This window comes from Medicago sativa, chromosome 5 (genome assembly GCF_051527215.1).
Source record: "Medicago sativa cultivar Bolivia chromosome 5, Bolivia_mono, whole genome shotgun sequence".
Lineage (NCBI taxonomy): Eukaryota > Viridiplantae > Streptophyta > Magnoliopsida > Fabales > Fabaceae > Medicago > Medicago sativa.
The window spans coordinates 25,602,022-25,617,500 of NC_140753.1; the positions used below are offsets into that span (position 1 = coordinate 25,602,022).

General features: G+C 31.5%; 2 protein-coding genes across 2 annotated transcripts; both read right to left on the bottom strand.

Moving 5' to 3' along the window:
- Window positions 1-4,661: 4,661 nt before the first annotated feature.
- On the bottom strand, window positions 4,662-5,947 carry LOC146921324 (toll/interleukin-1 receptor-like protein). The gene is made up of 2 exons (XM_085714752.1): window positions 5,413-5,947; window positions 4,662-5,309 (listed from the first exon to the last, which is right to left on the bottom strand). Exons 1-2 carry the CDS (start codon window positions 5,892-5,894, stop codon window positions 5,063-5,065), a joined length of 729 nt encoding a protein of 242 aa, XP_085570878.1. The 5' UTR covers window positions 5,895-5,947; the 3' UTR covers window positions 4,662-5,062.
- A 2,827-nt stretch (window positions 5,948-8,774) lies between these two features.
- LOC146921325 (toll/interleukin-1 receptor-like protein) lies at window positions 8,775-10,727 on the bottom strand. The gene is made up of 2 exons (XM_085714753.1): window positions 10,180-10,727; window positions 8,775-9,078 (listed from the first exon to the last, which is right to left on the bottom strand). Exons 1-2 carry the CDS (start codon window positions 10,668-10,670, stop codon window positions 8,829-8,831), a joined length of 741 nt encoding a protein of 246 aa, XP_085570879.1. The 5' UTR covers window positions 10,671-10,727; the 3' UTR covers window positions 8,775-8,828.
- Between the last annotated feature and the right edge of the window lie 4,752 nt (window positions 10,728-15,479).

Consider the following 15,479-nt stretch of genomic DNA (forward strand, 5'->3'; position numbering starts at 1 on the left):
GAAAGTCATATTAATTATTATGAATAAATATAAGTTATATTTGGACATTTTTTTAATTCTAGTACCATAGTGCATGAAAGTCCGAGTAAATTTGAAGATTCAAAGAACATTTACAGAAATACTTGTAGATTATTCATAAAAAATGTCATTACCAACTAAACCAACATTCATTCAATGTAAGATATGCGTTAACTCAATGGAAATATTTTTTCTATGCATAATACAACTATATCTTATTTTTGAAGGAAACTATATCTTATTATTAATTTTTTTTAAGGAATATCTTATTATTTATGCATCATATAGATTTAGCCTAAAGATATTTTAAAAAATAAAATTTTGGTGCATCCGGGTCAGATGAATTAGCTCATGGTAAAGTCAAAACTTTATGTGTGAAAAGAATACAAGTGTTATGCACAAAATTCGGCGAGTTCATTTTTAAGCTCAAGTTGGCATTAGATAGAACAAAATATATCTTCCATGTTTCGTTGGCTTCAATTATTTAAAGGGTTAATTACAGATAGATAGACTTAATGTTTGACTTTCAATGTGATTTTTTATTTTAAGTTTTGGTAGTACTCTGTACTCCCTCAGCTAAGGTATATCATCACAATTCTTAGAAAAACATTTACTAACTTTGTTTTGACATTAAAAACTTTTATTAATAAAAAAACTTGTATTTATTTAAATACTTTTATTAATTAGGTGGAATCATATACAATTAATAAGAAAAATATAATAAATATTCCATTAGGTATGACAAATAATATGAGAAAAAATATTATGCCACATTTAAAAAAAAAAAAAATCTTATATCAAAAGGCCTCAAAATATTACAAGTATTTAAGTAAAAAAAGTAAAAGTCCACAAAAGTGTACCAAGATATACCAATTGACATACTTAATCAAAATATGATGGAGTAACATAGTATTAGTTCAGAAATAGAGCAATTATAGAATATTTGAGTTTATGGACATGGTATTGATTCACATCCGTGGAATAAATTAGAAGATGTGGAATTGGTCATGGTCTGATATCCCACACAAATTCTCTTTGCTTTGAATTCTGCATTGGCTTTAGTGGGGGTTCAAAATTGAGGTCATGGTTTTAGAAAAATTTGAACATTTGACAAAATTAAAATATAAAATAAAAATTACAAGTCAATGGCTTCAAAAGATAATTAAATGATTGAGTTGATTAAGAGCTTTTAGTTAAGGTCAAATTGATAAGAAGTATATCAAAACTGATCTATGACTAAATCATTCATTAACAATATTTTACCTACCTATAAGTCATGAATATCAACAACATTGCTATTTACTAAAGTTGCATAATTTGAAAATTTCGGTGATATCAATTTGTTGCTCTAGGTGGAGGGACGTATGATCCTTTTATATAATTAGAGTTTGAGTCTTATAAATGTAAAAATAGACATATTAATTGAAAGCTATATCCATTTTCATGAATGCAATCAGCTTGACTTAAATTAGTTGGATTGAAATGTGATTTATGGATATCGAGAGTTTCGACAAAAAATTAGGATGTCAAAATCAAACAAATTGAAGCAATTAAGCCTAAAACTAAAAACTAAAAACTAGTTGTTATCCAGTTATATTTTAGTGGTAGTCATGTTAATTGTCTCTTTTAGATGCTTCTTCCTTGGCACTGTATGCAAATTAAAGTACTCTTATACATCATTTTTTTTGTCTATACAAAATGCAAGCAAATTTAATCAATTGTGTAACTTGTCATCCAATGCCTAACGAAGATATTGATGTGGTAATTAATTATTGACAAGGTGGACACATGAAAGAAAATTCGGTTAATCTTGTTGAATAGTGTTGAACATTTGTTTTTTTTTATCCAATCATTTTGCGTCAAGGCACAGGATTTTGCGCCCAGGCGCAGAAGACCTACTGAAGGCATGTTTCAGGGTTGTTGTTTTACACCCAGGCGCAACCCGTTTATGCTCGGGCGCAAATGCGCAACCAACTCAATAAAAATGCAGTTTCAACTTTAAGAGATGGACTAGCTAGTTTCTAAATGTTGAAATCCTGAGGTAACCCTAGTCCACCTCTTCCGCTTTTAGTAGCTGCCAATTTTGCTCCACACATCAAATGATCGGTGTGAGTTATTATCTGAATTCACAACAATTGGCACGCATTGTGGGGTAATCAGAACAAATCATTAGGCAAGCACCATGGGTACGAAGTGAGATATCGAGAAATTTGCAGGAGACAACAATTTCGGTTGTGGAAGGTGGAGTCATATCTAAGGCATACAAAATATTCAATCAATTAAGAGAAAACATATGAGGATTAGTTATTGAAATCCAATCCAAACACAACTTTATTTATTCTGTTTTAGTTTACTTTGATTTACGTCAACAAAATACTTTACAAATATTTGTTCTAAAATTTTGTTGTTATGAGCAAAAATCGAGCTAGCAAACCAGACATAACTTGTTAATATTTTTATTTTCTTAGCCTATCGATCCAGACAAAACCTGTAAATATTTGTCTCTGTTCTGCAAATTTCGCTAGGCAAGCCTAACTCGCCTAGCGAACCAGATTTTGTTTTATTTTTGATAACGCACTTGGCGAATAATTGTTGGTATAGTTGTTTGATTAGTGTGTATGCTACGCAAAACACCGAAAGGTCAGCTGCTTTAAGATTCCAAGATCGAAGGACCAGAAGGAAAAAAGACGCTAAGCAAAGAAACAAAGGAAATCTTTACAAGAATCAACAACAACCATGACAAACAACCTTGACAATCTGAGACCAGGAGTGAAAAAAGTTGGATTCAAACCATCGAAGTTCATTCTAAATCCCCCTAGGCACCACATAAATACTCCAATGAAAGTGGAACTTCTTCAAATGTTATATTCCAATCCATTCACGGGGCTAGAAAGCATAGCTCCTTACACAAATGATCAGCCTAGAGAGACGGTGCTAAGAAAACTCAAGGTTAGTCTAGAGTTGGAGGTAAGAATACTCATGACCACCCTTAGAGGCTACAAGGTGAAAGACATAGTGGATGTACACATTTTGAAGTTGAGGTGGAGAACGCTCAACTTGAGGCGGAGTCTTCCACAAGTGGAACTAGTTAGGAGGAGACAAATTATGGCACTAGAATAGTACAACTATGGAGTCCTTGGGTATTATACTATAGTTTATAGCAACAAATTCTTCAAGAGGATAGAGAGGAGTACTCTGGAGGTTGAAGAAGGTATGAAATGAAACTTTATCACATAGGGAGCTGAAGAGGATATGGTGAAGCTTGTATAGCTATCTAAAAGTTCTAAGGTAGTTAGAGGCAGGTTCTATAAGAAGGCGAAAGAAGTTTTGAGGTCTGAAAAGGTAAAGGTGGATGCTTATGGGACTATAAATTGTAGTTGAGCTCAAGGTCAAATAATTGTTGAACAGTGCCTTAAAATCTCTTTTTTGGTCACTTTACGCTCTTGCACAAGAACATGTTGGAGGTATGTTTCAAGGTTGTTTTACGCCCAAGCGCAACCTGATCATTTTTTTTTGTAGAAGAAATCAAAAGAATGTCACTAAAGTTGGGGAGTCTGGGGTGCGTCGAGAGCGGTAATGAATTAAACGTACGTCTAGGATCACCAAGAGATTTAGACGCCACATCTCCACCTAAAACCTTAAGGCATCAGGTATATGGGTCCCCTCTCTTATATATCCAACATTTTCTCAATTCCTAGTCGATGTGGGACATAATCACTCACACTTGAAACCCAACAATCTCCCTCTCAAGCGTGAAGCACCCACATCACTATCCTGATCCACACTAGGATCCCACTCCCGCTCCCCCACCGAGCCTAACCAGGGCTATGGTACCAGTTATTGGGGAAGTCCGAGGAGCGTCGAGAGCGGCAATGAGCTAAACGTCCAGGACAACTAAGAGAAGTAGACACCACACTCTTACCCAAAACCATAAGGCATCAGGTATATGGGTCCCCTCTCTTATATATCCAATGTTTCCTCCATTCCTAGTCGATGTGGGACATAATCACTTACACTTGAAACCCAACATTCTCCACCTCATTGTCTAATCTTCCACATCATTGATGGGTTTGATTTTCAAGTTTTTATAAAAGAAGGAGGTTAAAAATATTAGTTATTGGAGAAGTCTCACATCGCTTAGTTTGGTGTAGCAATGGGAAGACCAAAGCTATATATTAAACCTATGTTTTAGATGCATCAGTCAGTAGCACTTTAAGCTTATATCTAACTTAGTTTAAATATTTGCTTTGTGTGAGAGTGTGGTTGTACTGGGGTGGGGTGAGAGTGAGAGAAGTCTATGTGTTGTAAAAAATTTCACATAGTAATAATTCTCTAGTTGTCGGTTTAGGCAACGGTCGTAGTTTTTTCTCCGGTTTTAAAGTTTCCACATTATATTTTTGTGTACTGATTGTGTTTATTTTTTTCTTCTTCAACCCTATTGTTTTCTAACAACTAAACTAAAAAGATGACAACGACATTATCATTCAACAAAATATGAGTAAATAAGAATTTACAGACTAAAAAGTCGCAAAGTAGATTGACACATCAATGAAGGGGTGAGGGGGAATTAATCAACAATACTTTGGATTTTTTTTTTTTGTCAGGTAGTTTAATGGCTAAAATTCTTCTTATAAGTGAATAAATTTCAAAACTATGGAATGATAAATTATTAATAAATGTGACATGAATGGTCATATTACAATGTTTTATATTGTATTTGAAATTCATCGATTGATAATAAAAAGTCAAACTTTACCGAAGGAGGTATTCTTCCATGACCACAAGACCAAATCAATAGTGTTTGGACACACACCCATAAAATGATGGTCCTGAAAATATTCAAGCATTTTTTTTTATCAATTTCCTCTTTACTATTAAAAAAATATTTCTTTATGTGTGTGTGACCAAACACTTTTTATTTAGTCATGTGAACATATTAGAATTTCTCATAACTAACGGTTTATTTTCTTTATAAAATAACTAACAATTGATTTTTCATAAAACTCATACATTGAAATGGAAACTCATCGTAATTTCCAACATTTTAAAGCATGTCAGGAGACACGCGAAGCAAACGAAGACTTCTCTCCATTTTTAGTTCCGTGACACGTCGAGCAGTTGCGTTATGCTTGTTCAAATCAACGGTGTTCAGTGTGCTTACAAAGAATTGATATTGTAGCTTTGCAAGTTCCTCATACTTAGCAATTTTCTGATCTAGGTCACCAACATATACTCGATTTAGTTTTTCCAATACATCCTTTGCAATTTTCTCAAGAAGTTCAGATTCCATCCTGAAAATTAATCATCATGGTTAAGAAAATACAAATGTATAAAAAAAAAAACATAGAAAGCTTCTAATATACTACAAGACTTGAAATACCTAGAGATATTTACCTATTTGTAGAGCAATCCCAGCCAGAAAGATTGGCAGCTTCTCTCAAAGCCTCCCTCCACTTTTGCACCCTCTCCAAATTCCCATGAAATCGTTCCTCATGTTTAACGAATGCATCCGCATAACTTCCCGTTTGGTTGCGAACATCAGACGGTTCTATATCATAAAAAATTGGCAAAACAATTTGCCCCCTCATCTTTTTGCATTCTAGTATCTTCACAAGCTCGTCCAAACACCACTTAGAATTTCCATAGTTTTTTGAAAAAACAACGACGGAAAGGCTTGCCTCCTCAATGGCCCTAAGAAGCGCGGACGATATCTCGTCGCCTCTTTGAAGATGGTAGTCTATATATGTTCCGACTTCAAGTCGGGTCAAAGTGGCGTGAAGATGACTAGTGAAGGTGTAGCGTGTGTCCTCGCCTCTAAAGCTGAGGAACACTTCATGTTTTTGTTGAGGAGTATTGGAAGAGGTTGACCATGCCATGTTTATTGGCTAGCTAGCTTAATTTTAAGAGGAATTTAAGTCTAGCTTCGTGTGATTTTGAGTAGTATGTGAAGTTTCTTTTTTTTTTTTTTTTTGAGGGAAATGTGAAGTTTCTTTTATAACAATATGATGATTTAGTAATGTGAGAACCAATAAAATAATGAATTATGAACCTTCCTACAAAGTCAGGCTGTTCCTAAGGTAGGGTATATGTATGTCAAGCGGATTTGAATTTCATTGGTACATACTATGTAGCTTATCCGGAAATAAATTGATGAGCAAGTTGAAGAAGAATACAAATTATTGACTTTATGTGTGAAAACCGAAAGAAAATAAGAATTGTCTTTGAATTAGTCAAGCCCATGAATATATTGATGATATATTTATACTATTTAAACTCAAATTGTACCTAAAAAACGAAAGATAAATTCCCTATATATATATATGGGAAATGTTAACTTGTGCCCTTGGGGCATAAGTTAAGGAACCAAAAGTAGAAGTTTTTCTTTGAAAATTGTGCGTTCAATGTCTTGAAAAGGGACGAGCTATATATATATATATATATATATATATATATATATATATATATATATATATATATATATATGGGTTTGCTAGAACACACCCACTAGTTTTTATGTGGGAGTGTTTTAGCAAGCTACACCTTAAGGTGTATTTAACTACTTTTTAGTTATAACTTGCTAAAACACACCTTCTAAAAAATAAGTGGGTGTATCCTAGCAAATGCCTATAGGAGTTGCTAACATACACCCACTTATTTTCTATAAGGTGTGTTTTAGCAACATTCACCTTAAGGTGTATTTAACAACTTTTTAGTTATATCTTTGCTAAAACACACCTTAATAAAAACTAGTGGGTGTATCCTAGCAAACCCCATATATATATATATATATATATATATATATATATATATATATATATATATATTTGAGTAAAGGGACGAGCTAGTTGGTGGAGGTGCAGGTGGACATCAAGGTTTGACCAAAAAAGAGAATATATCACGATCAATTATGTCTCAGGGGTGACCTTAACGTGGCCTTTTAGGTAGTAATTTGTAGTAGTAATAATATATAAAAAAAAAGAGTGAAATTTGATTTTGGTCTCTTATGAGAAAAATGTGACTCTGTCTCGAACCAAAATTGTTTTTATAAGGGATTACGTGAACCAAAATTGAGGAGTCAAAGCTTTCTGTGGTTGTTTTTAACTTAAATGAACCAAGTCGCGTCGACTGCGTAAATAGGAGACAAGTTAGTCCCTCACATTAATAAAATTAATTTTAGTCCTCAAGTGAATATGCTAATTATAACATAAAGTCTATCACATTTACTTCAAAATATAGATATGATTCATCCTCCATATTAAAAAATTACAATAAGGTGTGTGTTCTTCTGTACCAACAACAACCAAAATTCAGATTGACATAATACTAGATCTTATTTGGCTAAGACGTCACATTTCAACTCAAAACTTTAAGACTCTATTTAGTAGTTTTGAGAGAATGGGAGGGGAGAGCTTGTTGGTATTGACAAACTTAATACCATTATGATTTGAATGTTTTAATGCATGCATAATATTAATAGCCTTGGACTCAAAGGATGATGGGTGATAATGGCTATTCAACTGACCAGTAACTTATAATCGTATCAAAACCAAAAAATAATCGTATCGTAATTTATAAGGTCTTAAATCCATTATCAAGAAATGTGATTTTCATGGACAAGTTCAAATGCCAGCTTTCATAATAAAGTTGCATGCATTTTTTTATAGTTTTATTATAGGGTCTTGCTAACAAGTGCCCTAAGGGCATTGTTTAAGGAACCCACAAAAGGAAATTATGTCTTGAAAATACAAGTCAAACACTTGTTAAAGTTATAATTGTACAATTTCCAATGCAAAAGTTGCTACTTGTAGATGCTTAAACAATGCCCTTAGGGCACTTGTTAGCATTTTCCTTTATTATATGCTTACCCATATGTTTAATAATCTCGTTCACACATATTTTTTTATTTTTTTATTAAGCAGTATAATGACTAAAATTTTACATTTGAGGTAAATAAGTGAGGAATCTAGTGGTTTAAACCTTAGTCCATGTATATTGTAAATTGTAATGTCCATGTCAAATGAGTTAGAACAAATCAACTTTATTAGAACAAATGCATGCATGCATTTAAATAAGAATAATGCTAAAGTTCCCGAAAAAATGCACCCGACAACTTCACGATGGAATTGCTCTGTTATAACAAAAAAATAAAATATCACCACTACCTGTATTCCACCAATTAAGGACTGTACACCAATACAAATTAAACACATATGCATTCTTGAAATTTCAAGAAAAAATTTGTCAGGCTGCAGCAGTGCTGTTTAAATAAAGGAGAATGTTAGATAGAGCGAAACCTTGGTTCGTGAAATTCCAAGAATGAACTGGAATATAAGAAGTAACATCCATTCAATTTTCTAGCCACAAATCCTAATCACACTCAGGGCCGTCTTAACAAATCCGTAGGCCCGGTTTTAGTTTTTAAAGGATGTAAAAAAAATTAAATTTTAGGCCCCAAAAAAAACATTAAAGAAAATCATTACAAAAAATACTCAAGCAAGACTTGAACCCATGACCACCCCCACTGAATCATGAATCAAAAAGTGGCCATGCCACTGATGCACTGCAATCTCTTTGATAATATAACACATTAATTAGTATATAACCAATATTTTCGTGCCTTGGAAACAAAAAAATAATATTTTGGGCCCCAAAAAAATTGAGGCCCGGTGTCATAGCCCAGCCTCGACGGGCTATGGGCCGGCCCTGATCACACTCATATCAATTCATTTGATTTATTAATAAGATTAACTGAATCATGCATAATGTTCATTAAATTAATTTTTCGTACGAGAATTTTTCCACAATGAAAACTACACAGCACGTGGCAATCTAAGTGGAATAACGTTTTTCTTCATTCTAAGCTGCCCAAGATGCTGGTTGGTTTCTTGAAGATCATTCCATAGTTGAGTATTGAATCCACTTCCACGCATGAGATTCATTGCTTGTAGGTTTGATAGTTGCTCATATTTATTGATTTCCTCATCTATGTCACCAACATACACATGATTCAATTTCTCCAACACATCCCTAGCAATTCTTTCCACGAGTTCGGATTCCATGCTGTTTTACACAAATAAAATGTTTGGAAAAATTGACATGAACACTATAAGTTTTATGATAAGGCTAAATATTATTATTATTATTATTAAATAGAAATAGAAATAGCAAGGGACAAGTGAGGCGAATACTGAGTCCACATATTAAAATTTAAAAATTATAGGTACAATGATCACTACTGATTCAAAGCACAAAAAATAAAAATAAAGACCATTTCAAGGTATAATATTTCGAATGTGAATCATCATCTCAATAAAGAAATTCAAATCACCGTGATTATTAAAATAAAAACCTTTCTCTATAATATTATTTTTTTTCCTTTCTCTATAATATTCAAGTGGTGGGGTTATACCAAACTTTCTATTAAAATTAATTTGACTTTTTTTCGTTGTAATCAAAATTTAAGGAAAAATATGTATAATTGCGAAAAAAATAAAAATTATATATAAATGAGCTTAACAACATAAACCCAAGCTAATAGTCAACAAAGGCAATACAATTTTTTTGTTTTGTTTTTTTCAAAAAAAAAAAATAGTTTTGTTTTCTGTTTTGGTAAGATCATACAAAGTTTTTAGTTACGCTAGTTTAAATAAAGAGCCAAATCCAAATTATTCATTTTTTCACAAGTCAAGCTCAAACTCTAAGTATTCGACCCTATTGGACTTGGTTCCACCCGTTCATACTACTAAAATTATTGGTATTGATTTGTTGTTTAGGCAGTTCAGGCGAGGTTCTGGTTCGATCCTCAAAAATAACATAACTACTAACATTGTTAATATTTGTCTATAAAAAAAACTGTAATTGCAATTTTAATTTTTACTCCGTCATTCAATAATGAGTAGTCATGCAGATATTTATTGAAATATTTTTGTCATTATTATTATTATTATTATTATTATTATTATTATTATTATTATTATTATTATTATTATTATTATTATTATTATTATTATTATTATTATTATTATTATTATTATTATTATTAATATGAAGTCACATCATGTTAAAATCAAATTGGAAAAATTAATTTATGCTCATTTCTCAAAACTAAAACTATTTTTATCATCAAATCAAAAGTTTTCATGGTATTGAAAGAATTAGTACCTATTAATAGAGCAATCCCAGCCAGCTAAATTAGCAACTTCAGCCAAAGCACTCCTCCACCTTAGCACCTTATTCATATTGTTCCTAAATTGTTGCTCATGTTTAGCAAAAGCAATTCCATAACCTCCTGTTTGATTACGAACACTAGAAGGATCTATACCATAAAAAACAGGCACTACAACTTGTCCCATATTCCTTTTACAGTCAAGTATTTTCACAAGTTCATCCAAACACCACTTTGAATTAGCATAGTTTTCAGACAAAACAACCACAGAAAGCTTTGACTCCTCAATTGCCCTAAGAAGTGCGTTTGATATTTCATCCCCTCTCACAAGATTGTAGTCTATGTAGGTTTTGATTTGAAACCTTGTTAAGCAAGCATGAAGATGGCTTGTGAAGTTATAGCGTGTGTCTTCTCCCCTAAAGCTAAGGAATACCTCGTGAGTATTTTGGGGAATGTTGGAGGATGATGATTGTGCCATATAAGGCATCTTAATTGGATTTAGGAACTTAAACTTTGCCTCTATAGGTTTAGAGTACCCAACTATGAAATCCCTTATATATGAGAAATGATATTTGTACAACCATTCTGTGACAACTTTTTGACAACTTTCTCTTTCATACTCACATTATGTTTTTATTCTCTCTATTCATTTTTCTCTTACCATTGTTTTTGACCAATAGAAAGAGAGGAAAATGAAGTTGTCACGATAGTTGTCAAAAATGGTTGTTCAAATATCACTACTCTTATATATTGACCCTACACCCCAATCAAAATTTAGGACCCTTCTTTTTGTCCATTTTATAAGACATATTTTGAATTTTAAACTTTATTAATTGCTCTTAACTAATATATCTCTAATTATGTTAGATTTTTTATTTGTGATTTTGTAAAAAATATTATCATAAAACATTAGATAATTATATGTTTAAGGGTAAACTTGTAAAATAATGTTAATTTCACAACAAATTTAAGAAGGGGACTTCTATGATGCAGGAAACTGACTTTTTTAGAAAAGTTATTTTTTTTTTTTATTTTGTTTAGCCAATAAGATAATTGTTGATGTCATATCAGCTAGTGTACTGTAGGTGGACTATTGTAGGTCTAAACTTTTCTTTATTACAAATCAGTCCTCATAGAAAACATTAATTACTTTTGATTTATTAACTTATTTTATTTATTAATTATGTAGAAACTCTTTAATCATTTTTAAATTACAATTTCACTTTCCTCTTTTCTCGTCTCCGTCTTTCCTCGTCTCCTTCTTCCTCGTCTTTCTTCATACAAACATGAATTCACACAAAAGTGAAAATTCAGTTTCCTTCGTGTTGCTTTCGTTCGTGTTCTTCATATCTTCCAATTCATATGCCGAACGAAAAATCACTAACCCTTACTCATCTTCCGATCTCAAATAACGGTGTTTTTGGTATTCATTTATGGTACTCATCTGTGTTGGTGATTTTTCGACCTCAATTCATCTTCCTATTCATTTAACTGTGTTCTTGGTATCCATCTTCCGACTTCATGGATCTCAAATTGAATTTGATTCATTTAAGATTAGAGATTTTCATGGAGTGAAAGGGAGTGAAATAATGACAAAATAATATAATAAGATTTTCGAGTGAAATGAACCGATGAAGTTGAGCAGATTCATACGGATGAAGATGAAAGTGATTCAAAGATGGTGTTTTACCCAATTTTTATTTACGATTACAAAATAAAATAATAATAAAAATGTTTAATTTTAATTTAATCAGGGACAAAATTACAATAAGTAAATATATAATGACACACCTTATGGGCAAATGTGCAATACACTATATAATCTGACGTGGCATGGATTAAATACACAAATACTCAATGATTGATAACAAGATTAACTTCACCAGAAAAATCATTCTTATAACTTCACCATAAAATTTTCCTTTAAGAATACTAGTTCTAACGACTTGCCTACAAAGTGTTAGATTTATGGATGAAGATGTTATAAAATTTAATTTTGGTACACTATTAGTGTAAAACAATTTACGATGCTGACAAATTCCAATCAATCAGCGTGTTACTTTAAGAGTAATTCTGACTACATATGAAGATTTAATTTTTAATTATACTAGTATGGACACCCGTGCCAAGCATGGGTTAGAATTTCGTCATATTTGAGGGAGAGAATATTGTGATGTATTAAGTGTCAGTTAACAAAAATCTTATATGTAAGCCTTAAATTTTTGGATGAAGATGTGGTTGTATCATTTTCTCTTACGTGGTTTCTCTTTCTCCAAATTGTCTATCTACAACAGTGTAGGCTCCTCCAGAAATTCCAACGGTGGTATCACATCCCGATTCAATATTGCGGGGGAGCGGGAGTGGTTCTTGGTGGTGGATCACATACATGAAGATCTTGACACTTAATAGAGAGATGTTAATATGTAAAGTGTGAGTTTAAATTCTATATTGTAAGCAAAAGTAGATGTGAGCAACATATAAAAGAGATTACTCATATACATAATGCCTTAAGAATATGAAAGAAGAGGTGATGTGAATCTCACTTGTGTAATTTCTTCCAGTCTAATGTGATAATACAAACCTATGTAGGCTCTCACGGAAGTTTGAACATCATGATGATATGTTTTGTTAGTTTATGGGTTTATTTGTTTGATATTTTATATAAAAATTTTGTTTTGAATGTCCTTCGCTTTCATGCAATCTTTTTTATTCAACCTCTATATCATTTTAAATTCATTCACTTTTGGTATTTCGTGGGATCTTACAATGGAAAAATGTAGATGTGTTGACAAAATACATGCTTATTAGATATTTTAAATTGAGTGATATTTTTTTAATGAGTCTAATATTTTGGTAGCATAATTACCTATTTTAAATTGAGTGACATTTTTTTAATGACTCTTAAGGATAAAACACACTCCTTATTTTCTCTCTTATCATTTCTATCAGGTTCAAATTTATTTGTCATGTTCTTTCCATTTCTAATTTACTTTATCTCTTATCGTTAAAGAATGAAACAAACATCCCTCTTTGAGATCACCGTCAACCCATAATTTTTTACCATGTTGTGCCTCTGAACTTATGTTGCTATCTCACCAAATCACAAACATATGGAGTCTCACATTTAAGGAATATATGTTTATGTGTCATGTGTGAGTTAAACTTCTATATTGACTGCAATAGTATATATTGAGTAACATATAAGCGAGATAAAAAAATATACATAATGTCTTAATATTTTAGGCGAAGACATGGTGTCAATATCACTTGTAGGGTTTCTCTTAGTCAAATGCAATGGTCCAACCCATTGTAGGCTCTCTAAACTCCGAACATTACGATGAACTATTTTTTTAGTTTTTGAATTTTTATTTGCTTAAATTTTTATATCAAATATAAGTTTTTGGATGTCATTTGCTTTCACGCATTTTTTTATCCAACCAATATACTATAAAGTACCTTCACATTTTGATCTTTGGTTGAATTTGTGAATGGAAAAATACATATGTGTTATGATGAGTAGAAAAAGTACATGATTATTAGACATTTTAAAATGATGTGGCTTTTTTTTAACTGGGTCTATTTTAACTTACCCATAAAATTACAAGTAACTCAATCTATTTTCAATATTTCTATGGACAAAACACACTACTTTTTTTCATCTATCATTTCTTTCATGTTCAAATTTATTTTTCATATTCTTTTTTTTTCTTTCTAAATTTATTTCTTTCATTTGATGAAAGATAGGAACATAAACTTGCCTCTGTGAAAACACCATCATCAATCCAACTTTTTAACCATGGTGTGCTTCCTTTTAATCTAATTTGATCGTCAACAAATCACAGACGTATAAAGTTTCAAACTTAAAGGATATATGTTAATGTGTCAATTGTGACTTAAAGTTCTACATTGGATGTCAAAGTAGATGTTTAGAAACATATAAGTAAGATGACCAATACACCTAATGTCTTAAGGTCTTGAATGATGATTTGATGTGAATCACAATTGTGTGGCTGCTCTTAGTATAATGTCATGATCCAACACATTGTGGACTCTCTCATAATTCTAAATATTACATGAATTGTTTCATTAGTTTAGGATGTCAGTTGCTTAACTTTTATATTAAATTTAAGTTTTTGGTTGTCGTTCACTTTCATGCAATATTTTTTAATCAGTCTCTAATATATCAAATTTCTTCACCTTTAGTCTTTGGTGGAATTTAACCATAGAAAAACATTCATAGATTATTCTAAGTTGACAAAATATGTGCACAGTAGACACTTTAAATGTTGTTGCATTTTTTAGTTGAGTATAAATTTTTGGTAAATTAAAGTGCATATTCAATAATGAACAGCATATTTGAAGCAACCACATTATCATAGGCGAGCATTGATTCTCGATTAACTTTCATCAGAAAATAACCTTTCAAATGCGATATTTTATTATGATTAGCACTCATTATAATCACATATCATTATTAGAATCATATAAACATATTCATTTCATAAATTTCTTAATAAAACCTCATGTCAACTTCTTCTAAAATTAAACTGAACTATTTAAAAAATAAATAAAATTTCTCAAATGTCAGAAAGTGATTCCAAAATATGAATACTATGAATATATATATATATATATATATATATATATATATATATATATATATATATATATATATCAAGCACCAAATATACACATCAATAATGTCTATGGAATTTCATGGCCAGAGGTTTTCATGTAAATCAAGCTAAATTCAATGAGAATAATAATAATTGCAATTCAATTTTGTTCACTACCGGCAGATAAGTATAAATGATGTTCTATTCACATCATAATGGAGGGCGGATCAAATTAAAAAAGAAATAAAACTCTAAAGGATTCAAGACTTATATATGTTCATACTAGATGGAGGGAGATATCATCCAATTATACATATACGATCTACATATTTAAGTCATAAACACCATTAAAATTCACTACACATAGAAGACAGTCCGGTCCGGAGGCTTGCTTTAAGCTCCCAATGAATGTTTCTTCCGAAAACAACGATTTGGATAGATTCTTGCAAAAGGAGTACAAAGGTAGATTTACAACTTACATGTATATGTATGTAACAAGAAAAAAAAAAGAAATACAAAATCAAAGGAAATGACAGATTAAACATTATTACCATTCATGGTGGAGTGTATTATTAGATTATAATGTGACACCCTATGACCTGAGGTGGTTTATCTTGAACAAAAGATTGAGTTACATCAGCCAGAAAAGTTGTTATGTCGGAAGAAACTTCTTCTGTCAG